Source organism: Ylistrum balloti, unplaced genomic scaffold (genome assembly GCF_031769215.1).
Source record: "Ylistrum balloti isolate Yb309-2 unplaced genomic scaffold, AGI_CSIRO_Ybal_v1 Utg371198, whole genome shotgun sequence".
NCBI lineage: Eukaryota > Metazoa > Mollusca > Bivalvia > Pectinida > Pectinidae > Ylistrum > Ylistrum balloti.
Window position 1 is genome coordinate 46,260 of NW_026782652.1, and position 14,013 is coordinate 60,272.

The 14,013-nt window shown below is 38.9% G+C and overlaps 1 protein-coding gene across 3 annotated transcripts in view; it reads left to right on the forward strand.

Moving 5' to 3' along the window:
* The window catches only part of LOC132561398 (poly [ADP-ribose] polymerase tankyrase-1-like), a 29,535-nt gene continuing 15,522 nt past the window's right edge, over positions 1-14,013 (forward strand). The window contains exons 1-2 of one of the 3 annotated variants that reach the window (XM_060226123.1): positions 1-88; positions 11,360-11,940. In XM_060226123.1, coding sequence (XP_060082106.1) covers positions 11,389-11,940 — 552 coding nt within the window. In that variant the 5' untranslated portion in view covers positions 1-88; positions 11,360-11,388. The other 2 variants (XM_060226124.1, XM_060226122.1) reach the window with 2 other exon arrangements.

Below are 14,013 nucleotides of genomic sequence, written 5' to 3' on the forward strand. Positions count from 1 at the left end.
GAGGAGTTCCAAGTAGCTTCAGCATCTGTTGCAGTTTATCACTCTGCGGCGTGTAAGAGAAACATGTGAAAATAAGAAGAACTCAAAGGTAAGCAGAAATCTCGTTAATTCCAAATCTAGGTCATTATTCAGTTTGTCGGATTCACTTTGTTTAGCTATTGATATCGTTATTGTATACTTTATGATTGATAGGTAAAATATATATCGATTATCAATATATTATCGCTCTTGTCGGGAATGTACGGAATCCATGCTATATACACGTGCGCTCGTGCCAGACTGTATATATACATCGCAGTTTATGTATTATATACAAATAACATATGGTTAATTTCTGCTAGAGATAATATACCTATATAAAATGTTAGCTGTTTTAAGAAACTCTTGTATACACTTTGGAGGCAGGCGTTATTTAATAAATGCCATGGTACAGCTCATTTCCATGGATGTCGGGTGATTGGTGTGACAGTGCGCGTGAGCTACACGCGCAAACGATCTAATCGCGCTGTCGCTTCATTTCCTCAATCACATACCAGCACACCGTTACACCGACAATAGTGCATTCCAGGGTTATTTATGGTATTCCCCCTCCCCGGGGGTTAGGCAATGGTCACTAATTTCCGAGTTACGTGATGATGCGCGTGTGGCACATTGTCTACATTCTCGTACTCTCAGAAATCATTGAAAGTAACAAATAAAAAGACAATGATGATAGACAGTATGACATATAAACAGACCGTAATTGTAGTTCTGTAGACCTAGACAGATAGACAGTGTAGTTCTGTAGACCTAGACAGATAGACAGTGTAGTTCTGTAGACCTAGACAGACAGACATTGTAGTTCTATAGACCTTGACAGATAGACAGTGTAGTTCTGTAGACCTAGACAGGTAGACAGTGTAGTTCTGTAGACCTAGACAGGTAGAAAGGAGAGTTCTGTAGACCTAGACAGATAGACAATGTAGTTCTGTAGACCTAGACAAATAGACAGTGTAGTTCTGTAGACCTAGACAGGTAGACAGTGTAGTTCTGTAGACCTAGACAGGTAGACAGTGTAGTTCTGTAGACCTAGACAGATAAACAGTGTAGTTCTGTAGACCTAGACAGACAGACATTGTAGTTCTATAGACCTTGACAGATAGACAGTGTAGTTCTGTAGACCTAGACAGGTAGAGAGTGTAGTTCTATAGACCTAGACAGATAAACAGTGTAGTTCTGTAGACCTAGACAGGTAGACATTGTAGTTCTGTAGACCTAGACAAGTAGACAGTGTAGTTCTGTATACCTAGACAGGTAGACAGTGTAGTTCTGTAGACCTAGACAGATAGACAGTGTAGTTCTGTAGACCTAGACAGATAGACAGTATAGTTCTGTAGACCTAGACAGATAGACAGTATAGTTCTGTAGACCTAGACAGATAGACAGTGTAGTTCTGTAGACCTAGACAGGCAGACATTGTAGTTCTGTAGATCTAGACAGGTAGGCAGTATCACATATGAAGGAAAGTTATTGAAGTTCTGTAGACCTAGATAGGTAGACAGGAGAGTTATGTGGACCTAGACAGATAGACAGTGTAGTTCTGTAGACGAAGACAGGTAGACAGTGTAGTTATGTAGACCAAGACAGGCAGATTGTGTAGTTCTGTAGACCAAGACAGGTAGACAGTGCAGGTCTGTAGACCAAGACAGGTAGACAGTGTAGTTCTGTAGACCTAGACAGATAGACAGTATAGTTCTGTAGACCTAGACAGATAGACAGTGTAGTTCTGTAGACCTAGACATATAGACAGTGTAGTTCTGTAGACCTAGACAGATAGACAGTGTAGTTCTGTAGACCTAGACAGATAGACAGTGTAGTTCTGTAGACCTAGACAGATAAACAGTGTAGTTCTGTAGACCTAGACAGGTAGACAGTGTAGTTCTGTAGACCTAGACAGATAGACAGTGTAGTTCTGTAGACCTAGACAGATAGACAGTGTAGTTCTATAGACCTAGACAGATAGACAGTGTAGTTCTGTAGACCTAGACAGATAGACAGTGTAGTTCTGTAGACCTAGACAGATAGACAGTGTAGTTCTGTAGACCTAGACAGATAAACAGTGTAGTTCTGTAGACCTAGACAGGTAGACAGTGTAGTTCTGTAGACCTAGACATATAGACAGTGTAGTTCTGTAGACCTAGACAGATAGACAGTGTAGTTCTGTAGACCTAGACAGATAGACAGTGTAGTTCTGTAGACCTAGACAGGTAGACAGTGTAGTTCTGTAGACCTAGACAGGCAGACATTGTAGTTCTGTAGACCTAGACAGGTAGACAGTGTAGTTCTGTAGACCTAGACAGATAGACATTGTAGTTCTGTAGACCTAGACAGGTAGACAGTGTAGTTCTGTAGACCTAGACAGGTAGACAGTGTAGTTCTGTAGACCTAGACAGATAAACAGTGTAGTTCTGTATACCTAGACAGGTAGACAGTGTAGTTGTGTAGACCTAGACAGGTAGACATTGTAGTTCTGTAGACCTAGACAGATAGACAGTGTAGTTCTATAGACCTAGACAGGTAGACAGTGTAGTTCTGTGGACCTAGACAGATAGACAGTGTAGTTCTGTAGACGAGGACAGGTAGACCGTGTAGTTCTGTAGACCTAGACAGATCGACAGTGTAGTTCTATAGACCTAGACAGATAGACAGTGTAGTTCTGTAGACCTAGACAGATAGACAGTGTAGTTCTGTAGACCTAGACAGATAGACAGTGTAGTTCTGTAGACCTAGACAGATAGACATTGTAGTTCTGTAGACCTAGACAGATAAACAGTGTAGTTCTGTAGACCTAGACAGGTAGACAGTGTAGTTCTGTAGACCTAGACAGGTAGACAGTGTAGTTCTGTAGACGAGGACAGGTAGACCGTGTAGTTCTGTAGACCTAGACAGGTAGACAGGAGAGTTATGTGGACCTAGACAGATAAACAGTGTAGTTCTGTAGACCTAGACAGGTAGACAGTGTAGTTCTGTAGACCTAGACAGGTAGACATTGTAGTTCTGTAGACCTAGACAGATAGACAGTGTAGTTCTATAGACCTAGACAGGTAGACAGTGTAGTTCTGTGGACCTAGACAGATAGACAGTGTAGTTCTGTAGACGAGGACAGGTAGACCATGTAGTTCTGTAGACCTAGACAGATAGACAGTGTAGTTCTGTAGACCTAGACAGATAGACATTGTAGTTCTGTAGACCTAGACAGATAAACAGTGTAATTCTGTAGACCTAGACAGGTAGACAGTGTAGTTCTGTAGACCTAGACAGGTAGACAGTGTAGTTCTGTAGACGAGGACAGGTAGACCGTGTAGTTCTGTAGACCTAGATAGGTAGACAGGAGAGTTCTGTAGACCTAGACAGATAGACAATGTAGTTCTGTAGACCTAGACAAATAGACAGTGTAGTTCTGTAGACCTAGACAGGTAGACAGTGTAGTTCTGTAGACCTAGACAGGTAGACAGTGTAGTTCTGTAGACCTAGACAGATAAACAGTGTAGTTCTGTAGACCTAGACAGACAGACATTGTAGTTCTATAGACCTTGACAGATAGACAGTGTAGTTCTGTAGACCTAGACAGGTAGAGAGTGTAGTTCTATAGACCTAGACAGATAGACAGTGTAGTTCTGTAGACCTAGACAGGTAGACAGTGTAGTTCTATAGACCTAGACAGATAAACAGTGTAGTTCTATAGACCTAGACAGATAGACAGTGTAGTTCTGTAGACCTAGACAGGTAGACAGGAGAGTTATGTGGACCTTGACAGATAAACAGTGTAGTTCTGTAGACGAGGACAGGTAGACAGTGTAGTTCTGTAGACCTAGACAGGTAGACAGTGTAGTTCTGTAAACCTAGACAGATAGACATTGTAGTTCTGTAGACCTAGACAGATAGACAGTGTAGTTCTGTAGACGAGGACAGGTAGACCGTGTAGTTCTGTAGACCTAGACAGGTAGACAGGAGAGTTATGTGGACCTTGACAGATAGACAGTGTAGTTCTGTAGACGGGGACAGGTAGACAGTGTAGTTCTGTAGACGAGGACAGGTAGACAGTGTAGTTCTGTAGACCTTGACAGGTAGACAGGAGAGTTATGTATACCTAGACAGATAGACAGTGTAGTTCTGTAGACCTAGACAAATAGACAGTGTAGTTATGTAGACCTAGACAGGTAGACAGTGTAGTTCTGTAGACCTAGACAGGTAGACATTGTAGTTCTGTAGACCTAGACAGATAGACAGTGTAGTTCTATAGACCTAGACAGGTAGACAGTGTAGTTCTGTGGACCTAGACAGATAGACAGTGTAGTTCTGTAGACGAGGACAGGTAGACCGTGTAGTTCTGTAGACCTAGACAGATCGACAGTGTAGTTCTATAGACCTAGACAGATAGACAGTGTAGTTCTGTAGACCTAGACAGATAGACAGTGTAGTTCTGTAGACCTAGACAGATAGACAGTGTAGTTCTGTAGACCTAGACAGATAGACATTGTAGTTCTGTAGACCTAGACAGATAGACAGTGTAGTTCTGTAGACGAGGACAGGTAGACCGTGTAGTTCTGTAGACCAAGACAGGTAGACAGGAGAGTTATGTGGACCTTGACAGATAGACAGTGTAGTTCTGTAGACGGGGACAGGTAGACAGTGTAGTTCTGTAGACGAGGACAGGTAGACAGTGTAGTTCTATAGACCTTGACAGGTAGACAGGGGAGTTCTGTAGACCTAGACAGATAGACAGTGTAGTTCTGTAGACCTAGACAAATAGACAGTGTAGTTCTGTAGACCTAAACAAATAGAAAGTGTAGTTCTGTTGACCAAGACAAACAGACAGTGTATTTCTGTAGATCTAGACAGGTAGGCAGTATCACATAGGAAGGAAAGTTATTGAAGTTCTGTAGACCTAGATAGGTAGACAGGAGAGTTATGTGGACCTAGACAGATAGACAGTGTAGTTCTGTAGACGAAGACAGGTAGACAGTGTAGTTATGTAGACCAAGACAGGCAGATTGTGTAGTTCTGTAGACCAAGACAGGTAGACAGTGCAGGTCTGTAGACCAAGACAGGTAGACAGTGTAGTTCTGTAGACCAAGACAGGTAGACAGTGTAGTTATGTAGACCAAGACAGGCAGACTGTGTAGTTCTGTAGACCAAGACAGGTAGACAGTGTAGGTCTGTAGACCAAGACAGGTAGACAGTGTAGTTATGTAGACGAAGACAGGCAGACTGTGTAGTTCTGTAAACCAAGACAGGTAGACAGTGTAGGTCTGTAGACCAAGACAGGTAGACAGTGTAGTTATGTAGACCAAGACTGGTAGACAGTGTAGGTCTGTAGACCTAGACAGGTAGACAGTGTATGTCTGTAGACCAAGACATGTAGACAGTGTAGTTATGTAGACCAAGACAGGTAGACAGTGTAGGTCTGTAGACCAAGACAGGTAGACTGTGTATGTCTGTAGACCAAGACAGGTAGACAGTGTAGTTATATAGACCAAGACAGGTAGACAGTGTAGTTCTGTAAACCAAGACAGGTAGACAGTGTAGTTATGTAGACCAAGACAGGCAGACTGTGTAGTTCTGTAGACCAAGACAGGTAGACAGTGTAGGTCTGTAGACCAAGACAGGTAGACAGTGTAGTTCTGTAGACCTAGATAGATAGTCAGTGTAGTTCTGTAGACCTAGACAGATATAAAGTGTAGTTCTGTTGATTTAGACAGGTAGACACTGTAGTTCTGCAGACTAAGACAGGCAGACAGTATCACATATTATAAACAGAACGTAAATGTAGATATGTAGAAAATTGATCCGTCAGAGCAGCATCATTACACCTGGTTGTTTGTATCTTACAATAAATTTTTCTTATTAATTTTTGTTATGAATTAAAATACGGAATGACTGTATTCTGGCGTTATGTGTAGCTGAATGAATTTCTAGCGCTTTAGAATTCTCCTGAACAAATCTTCGTTGATTAATTAAGTTTTTTCAAGACGTAAATCTTACAACGAACTCCGAGTATGCTGACGTGCGCCAGTTAAAATAAACAGCGTAAACCCTATTGAGTTGATGCCAAATCCGAAACACAACGCAAATATTGCTAAGATTAAGATCAAAGACGGTATATTTTGACAAGCCTTCCGGGGTTAAGATCAAATCTATAGATCGATAAAGTATCCGTGAAAGTACATCTCAGCGGATTTAATTGATCCGTGGAGCCGGTTGGCCTGCTTTTTCACTTCAGTAGACGACATAAGTGTTGATGAAGCCATTCAAGAGGAGGTCACGTATAGTTTCTAAATATTTCGCTCTGTCCAATTGCGACATAAAAATAAAACATGTTCGTTCTTTTTTCCCCATGTGATATATTGATATTGTCGTTGATATGGTACATAGAAATTTTTATCACATATCCGATCTGTTATTTTCGTCGATGTAATATTTTTTCGACTATGTCACTAGTGTAATATCACCTGGACGTGATATCATTGGTTGCGCCAGTAAGAAATCGATTGTGACGTCATAATATTGACATTGACGTTACGCCATAAAATAAAAAAAATCTGCCTCTGGTTAATCTTGTCTTCCACATTTTACGTGAAAATTTGTCAAAATGTAACTCATGTTTTTTTTTTTGGGGGGGGGGGGGGGGGGGGGGTTTAATTTTTTTGATAAAAAAGTACAAATATGTATTTTTAATGTGTTTTTATTTCAAATGTGATTCTATGAACCTTGTCTCTATGTTTTAATTACTGGACAAGAGGCGAAAAAAACCTCCAAAGGCTGGTTTGATAAAATCTCTTTATACTGGAAAAACTGGATACTAATATTAAAAAATTGTACCAGTTTTTGTCGAAGGCAAAAAAATCCACATGCTTTATGAAAACACTATCCAAACATGGTTCTCACGTATAAAAGACACACACGGCACGCAAATTGCTCTTTCGTCGTTTACATCACAAATATCACGCGATCTCGCCTTTGTATGTTACCTCGACAATCATGATAATTGACTGATCGAGCACTTCCATCTGTGTTCTCCAGAAAACAGTCCATGTTGATTCGGTGTCATATCACTGTCATCCATAACACTTGCTTCGTGTCATTTTTCGACCAATTTGCGTCGTTTTGTCGCCCCATGAAACAGGTTCCTAATTCTAATAAAAAATAACCTTCTTGTCATCACTTAAGAGTAGTGTTATTCTATTTATTGAACCGCGGGTCGTATCTATGATCCGTCGCAAGTCATCGCTGGAGTGTACTGATATACTTTTTATGTAACTGCGGACCGCCTGTATGCTTATCGTTGTTTCATCGGTGCGAAATAATGTTACCATTCTTTCTGTCGCTGTCGCCGGGTACGGCAAATGAACGGGAATCGTACGTCTGTTGGCTCACGAGATGAAATCTTAAATATCTGTAGCCTTTCTCTCTACCTTACATCCAGACACGAGATCCTATACATTATATATATAGCCGCTATGACGCGGTTGGCAAAGCTTTTAGTAATGTAACCACAGGTGAAGATCCGAAGTGTTTTGTGTTTGTCAGGATCATATACCGCCATGTGCTGTCGAAGTAGCGATCATTATTAGCGTGTTGGACCTCCCGCATGGTGTTCAGTGGGCGAATAAACAAACTTCAATAACGAGAATCTGCCTTAGAATAAACCTTCAGTTCACTAAATAATAGACTCGTTAAACTTAAAAAACAGTGATTTGCGGCGCAAGGCCGTAAGTCATATCGTTAATTATGAAATGACGTCACGATAAGGGTGGTGAGACTTATTTCAGTTAACCAAGTTTACCCAAAGTCTCTGATGATTGTAAATTGACACGGTATCCATGTATATAGTCTCTGGAAGATTACTCAGTATGTAGGTGAGAAGTTTGAAGGAAAGCTTTGCCAAAATATTTCTTTCATGAAAAGGTAGATTATATTCCTAATGACAATTTTGTATCATGAAATAGTTGGCGAAGCGATGAATCTAATTAATTTCATTCCGCAAATAACATTTCTTCAGATGTAATATGACCCGATGATAATTCTTCGTTAAGCTAACGGAGGTACCGCCTGAAGGAAATATTTCACCGAATTGCCAAACGCTTCACCAGTCTCAGAGTACTGCGCACTTGATATGGTCGAATAACGCTTTTAGAAAGGTAGATTCTCCTCTAGTAACCTAGTAAAGTCGTGATTTTTCAAAATTGTTTACTAATAAAGAATACTCTCGTTGATATAACAATCGACTTCTTACCGACAAAAACGTAATTCTAAGTTAAAAGCAGAAAGATGGACGGTGTAGAGAAGGGAGTAATTTTCAATGAGAAGAGTGTGAGCCAAGGGAGGTAATTTGCCAGCTTACTGAACTATTAATTTTATATATGTATTCGATATTCATTTGATCGTGTATCGTCTGACGTAAGGCCTTAAAGGCACAAGTCAAATGAATGAATAAATAGATAAATTAAATTATATTGAAAACAGATAATGCAGAATGATGATAATGTTTAATAGGATATTATTCAGTAAAGTTTCAGAGATGGTAAGAAAATACATTCATCAGGTTATGTTGAGGTGTTTTACTTTAGGAAGAACTATTTTTCGGCGTTGTATTTGGCGATAGAATATTCAGAAATGATTTAACTGGAGATAGACAATTTTAACGTATTTTGTCTGGAGACCGACTATTTCCAAGCAATTTATCTGGAGATAAGACTTATTTGAGACCAAATCACGTCATTCTGCTTACTACGACATATTGTAGATGTATCGACCTGAATAACAAGGAGAAACGCATGGAGACGTTGCCAATATATACATGACAAGGAACGACCCAGCAGGATTACTATGAGGCCAGGTACACATGTGGCTGTGTGTGCCCGAGGTGACAATATACTCTATTTTTACGTCATTGTTTCCATGTATCTATGGAAGCCCTTCCAACATCTGTGTGAAAGCACGTAGATAAAGAAAGCACTCAACAAGAGTTCACTGAGCCATACTGTCGACAGTACAGTGAACCCGCGATAGTCCGGACGCCGATAATCCGGAAAATTCACAATCCGGGATCAAATGTTAGAGAACGGATTTCCGTAACGTTATTTGTACTCATCTGTCCGGAAATTTGAATACCGGTTTCAAAAGAAAAAAAAATAAAAACAGGATTTTATCGTGTCCTTTTTGTCAAACTGTTTAAATGTTGAATTAAACAAGGGCATGTTTGTAACTAGTAATCTTTGCAGTTATATTGCAATTAACACACACCGATTGCATTACTTTACTCTGAGAAACTGAAACTAATGGTCTTCACTTCTGGAGTAACAAAAACAAAAAAAAAAAAAAAAAAACACACACACACATACATAAGAAAATGCCAACATATCAACACAATTATAATCCAAACTAAATTAAACTCGAGCAAATTCAACAAAAGAAAGATCTACACGGAGACTCCCTGAAAGAGTACTAGAGAAATAAGACCTGATGTTCCGGAAGTGTAAGTGTCTTCTGCTTCATCAATTACATACGCCATATAAATCTTGGTCAATCCAAGCAAGTATGTCACGTTCCCAAATAAATGAAAACATGGTATACAACAATGGAATCAAGAGACAAGCTCATGAGGACCAAACACGTCCAGCTTTATATACTACAAAGAAATAGAATATTTATCAATAACATCACTATGATGACCGTAAAACTGAATATTTTAGGACATTTATAAAACGTAAATTACTTTTCATCTCATATACATTGTGTAACTGATCAAATGTGATTTTCTCCCCGCGTAGTGCTGTTACAGTATCTGACGTCACAATCAGCATCACATGATGCAGTGAGCGGATTTCCGGAAACTGATATCATATTCTTTTGTTTATTAGTGTGGTTTAGCATCCGATAACCAGCGATTTTTATATTATATCTTTACTTTGTGAACGATTTTTTAAAAATTTATCGGTCATCCCGTTACTATAAACGAAGATATTCTGAATATCATTATAACGAAATCGCCCATATACTCACTTCGAGCGTGTGATGTCCACGTATGTTAGTGCTTTATGATGTTGTGAGTGGAAACTCAGAATTACTTAAAATGAAACCCAAACAAAATCTAAGAAATTATATAGTTATCTGCCTTGGGCAGCTGGCACGCTGAAACTTCGCAGATCAGACCGTGAACTTCCAACCTATTGATAGGTTCAAATATCCTGTTCTACAAAATATTCCTTCAAATATTAGTGTAGAAATGAAAATAAATTAAAAACTTAACGAATTCAATTTAAATTTACCAAACGTATGCATCAACTGTTTTAAAACAGCAATGCCAAATTATTGTCCAAGTGAGTACACATAGAGTTCAACCAATCAGGAAAAGGCACATTCGATTTCCCTGTCGATTAAATCTCCGCTTTAAAACGTGGAGTATACTAAAACACGGATCGATACGACCCGGTACAACGTAAAGCTAAAACACGGATCTGAAAAAAAGTTGCTCCAAGTCTGAAAACCCAGTCCCTATACATAGTATTAACGTTCGATCATCAAACATTACCAAGTGTGTCTTGCGATCAATTTGGCACCTAATTGACTTTTCGATGGTAGTTTGAAAAAAATAGAGAAACATTGTATTTTGTTAACCTAATTGCTCAAAACGACGTGTTTCAAAAGATTTATGTAAGGGAAATTAATTAAATATTGGATAATCGGGAATGATTATTCCAATGATTCCCGTCATTACATGAAATGAATTGAAGAAGTGCAAGACTATCACACACATCACACGTGTTACCTGTTATTTGTAAGGTTCTGCAACTAATTGGTATAATACTCTACTGAGACATATACACGAGCACATAATGCACGTGCAATATAGAGGCTTCCATACTTGTGTGAGAAATACAGGAAAGTCGAGTATCTGACAAGCACTGGCCGCGAACCAATCCCCCGTCCACACGGACGAGGTGAGTGTTACACCGGCTACATTTACGTCAAATCACCACAATATCGGAAATCATTCATTTAATCACACGGAGACGGGAAAGGACGTAGAAGGGAGATATTCTTGTATGTCCGAATATCTCATACGGTATGGGGTCTTGTTCATCCATAATCATTCAATTTGATTTCCGGATTCATTGATAAAATTTTTGTTACAGGATGTTTTGTTTTGAAAATAATGGCAGTGTGTTAGAAAATTTGAAAGGCTCTGTGCTATTTCAAGGTTAATTGTGCGATATATCCTTGTATTAAAATATAGTAATATCAATTGTTTCATTTTTGGTGCATACTTATTTAAAGATATTGCATGTTTTTTATTTTGTTTTTTTTTCTGTTTAAGCTGGTTTCGGGAGCTTCCGGTATGAACGAATGGCGGTTTTGCCCGATCTATATCTATCACTTGAACAAGACAATCACAAGAAGCTTCACAAATTGCTGGTAGGTGGCGCGGACGTCGATTATTTGTTTGAGGACGATGGACGTTTGAGCGGGAAATCCCTACTTCATTTGTGCTGTGAAAAAGGACGTGTAGAGTGTGCAAAGCTTCTTATAAGAAATGGGGCGGACATTAACATCCGTGACAGATGGGGACAGACCCCCTTAATGCACTGCATCATTGCCAGAAATCTTGATCTGGCCAAATTTTTGTTGTCATGGAAAAAGTCTTCTGTGAGGTGTCAGGACAAGTTTGGTAAGACTGCACTACATTTTGCAGTGGAAGAAGGTTGTGAAGAGGCTGTGAAGTTGTTATTGTGGTATGGAAGTGATATAAATGCGAGCACTATGTGTGGATTGACCCCTTTAATTAACTTATGCTCTCAGCCACCGTACCCACACCAAATAACCCTTCTGGACGTACTTCTCACATCCGGGGCTGTTGTCAATATGAGGGATTTTCGATGTAAGAGGTCAGCTCTTCAGGTAGGCATATATTTACATACATAAATAGCACTTCCGGTTCCGGTTTAATTTGCACTCTTCCTTTGAATAAATCTTAAACATGACCACAGAGAAGTTGTAGAGACACATCATCATTCACTTTCTTTTCAAATTTGCTTTTTATTTAACACGAAAAAATGGATTCCACTCAACACATTGTCGTTCATATTGTTCCCTAGTTCGGGTCAAGTTCGACGGATGTGCCCATAAACTCATTGTGCGCTAATTCAGAATGTAACGAATATCTTTAAAATAGGTCAATTACTTGCGTTCTTTTCAGCGTAAATCATGATCGCAGCAGCAGAGTGAAATTAGGTTTGGGGGAGTTATTGCTATCAGGTGTACCCCCTTAAGCAAAATCTACATTCCTGAAACAAGAAGTGACTTTTCTGTACAAAAACATGTTTTTGACAAGAAGTAAATAATCTGCATGAATGTGTGTGCTGTGATAACAAACCAGGATTGTCTGGGGATAAAGGTCCTCAGGACAAGAGGTCATATAATACGGTACAGTAGTTGTCGCGAATAAGAACTCTTTTGAAATGGAGGGTTTTTTAGACGTGCCATTGGCAATTCTGTAAATAAATAAGCATGCCGCCTGATGGCGACAGATATTCAACAAATTCAGCGTAGTCGTATCTTATTCGTTTGTGATCAATTTTGGCTGGAAAAGTTTCTACAAAAGAGAATTTAGCCTCACTAACGAAGTGTTATATGACCAACAGATAAATACAAGTATTTCTTTCAACTAAGTACAGAATCAGTCGTTTAAACTTTCTTTATTATTTCTATTTATAGATGTTGAAATATTTTACATTTTCTTTTTCTGACACATATTCTAATGCTACTTTGTCATTTGCCTCGAATTCTCGCGATATATTGACGAGAAGTATCTTTTTTCTTTTAAATTTTGTCGAACAAGATTCAAAGAGGGGAAATAACTCTTCCGCAATCTTTAAATAGGGGTGGACAAAATCCGATAGTCTGAATAACAGTTAATGTGAAATTCACTTCAAAGACAGTATTGTGACCAACGCTGAAAGTGGGAGGTTTGTTTCTCTCAAATTAAAAAAAATGTCTTCGCTTCCCCAATCCTATATTTGAGAACCTGATATTTCATGGAATATACCTTAAAGTTAAAAAATACTATAAGTTATTTTTACGCGACAAATATCCGGGATCAAAAACATAATTATTTATTTGTCATAAGCTTAGATTACCGAAAAAGAAATGAAATATTCGAGACCGAATTGGCTGGATGAAGATAAGAAGGGGTGTTCCACAGATATGCATTCTTATATATTTTGAGTAGAATAAGAATATTCTAGGTATGTTTATGTATCAAATAACGGCTGTATGACTTCATCTTCAATGTTTGAAAGAATGTATCTAGGTGTTTACTCCATAATATATCTATAGGTCAAATTGTACATAACTCTTCTGACGCACGAGCTTGACCCGCCCCGTAAGTACCGGACCTGTGTATAACATACAAGTCGACTGTTATATTTGTGTAATGTACAGGGTAACAGATGTTTTGTTAACCCAAAGACCTACATGCCAAATATACAGCTCTCTAATGTCAAAAATGAAGTTTGGTATACAAGGGCACCCGCTGTGAACATCCCCTCAGGCAGATGTATTAACAATATAGAAAGACAGAAATAGACACATTTAAATAAGCGGAAAGGTTGAAGTTTTCGGCAATAACCTTCGAAGAAATTATTATACATAGTTAACATTGGTCTTAAGCTAAATCTGACACTTTAGTAATTATATCAGTGCAAAGTCAGAGGGGAAAGATCAGCGTCAGGTATACGCTTGGATAACAGTTAGATATATACAGACTGAAGCTCCCATTGTCAGATCAGAGTCAATTATATTTATTTGAGAGAGATTTTAAGCTGTAATTAATTGATAAATCAGTTTCATGTTTGCGCTTAGACGGACGATAAATCTTCACAGTTGAAGAGCCCTCGAAGACACATCGGGTCATATTTCTGTTTTTATTATGTTGCAATATCCAAGTTTATATGAACATCGCTGTTGATACAG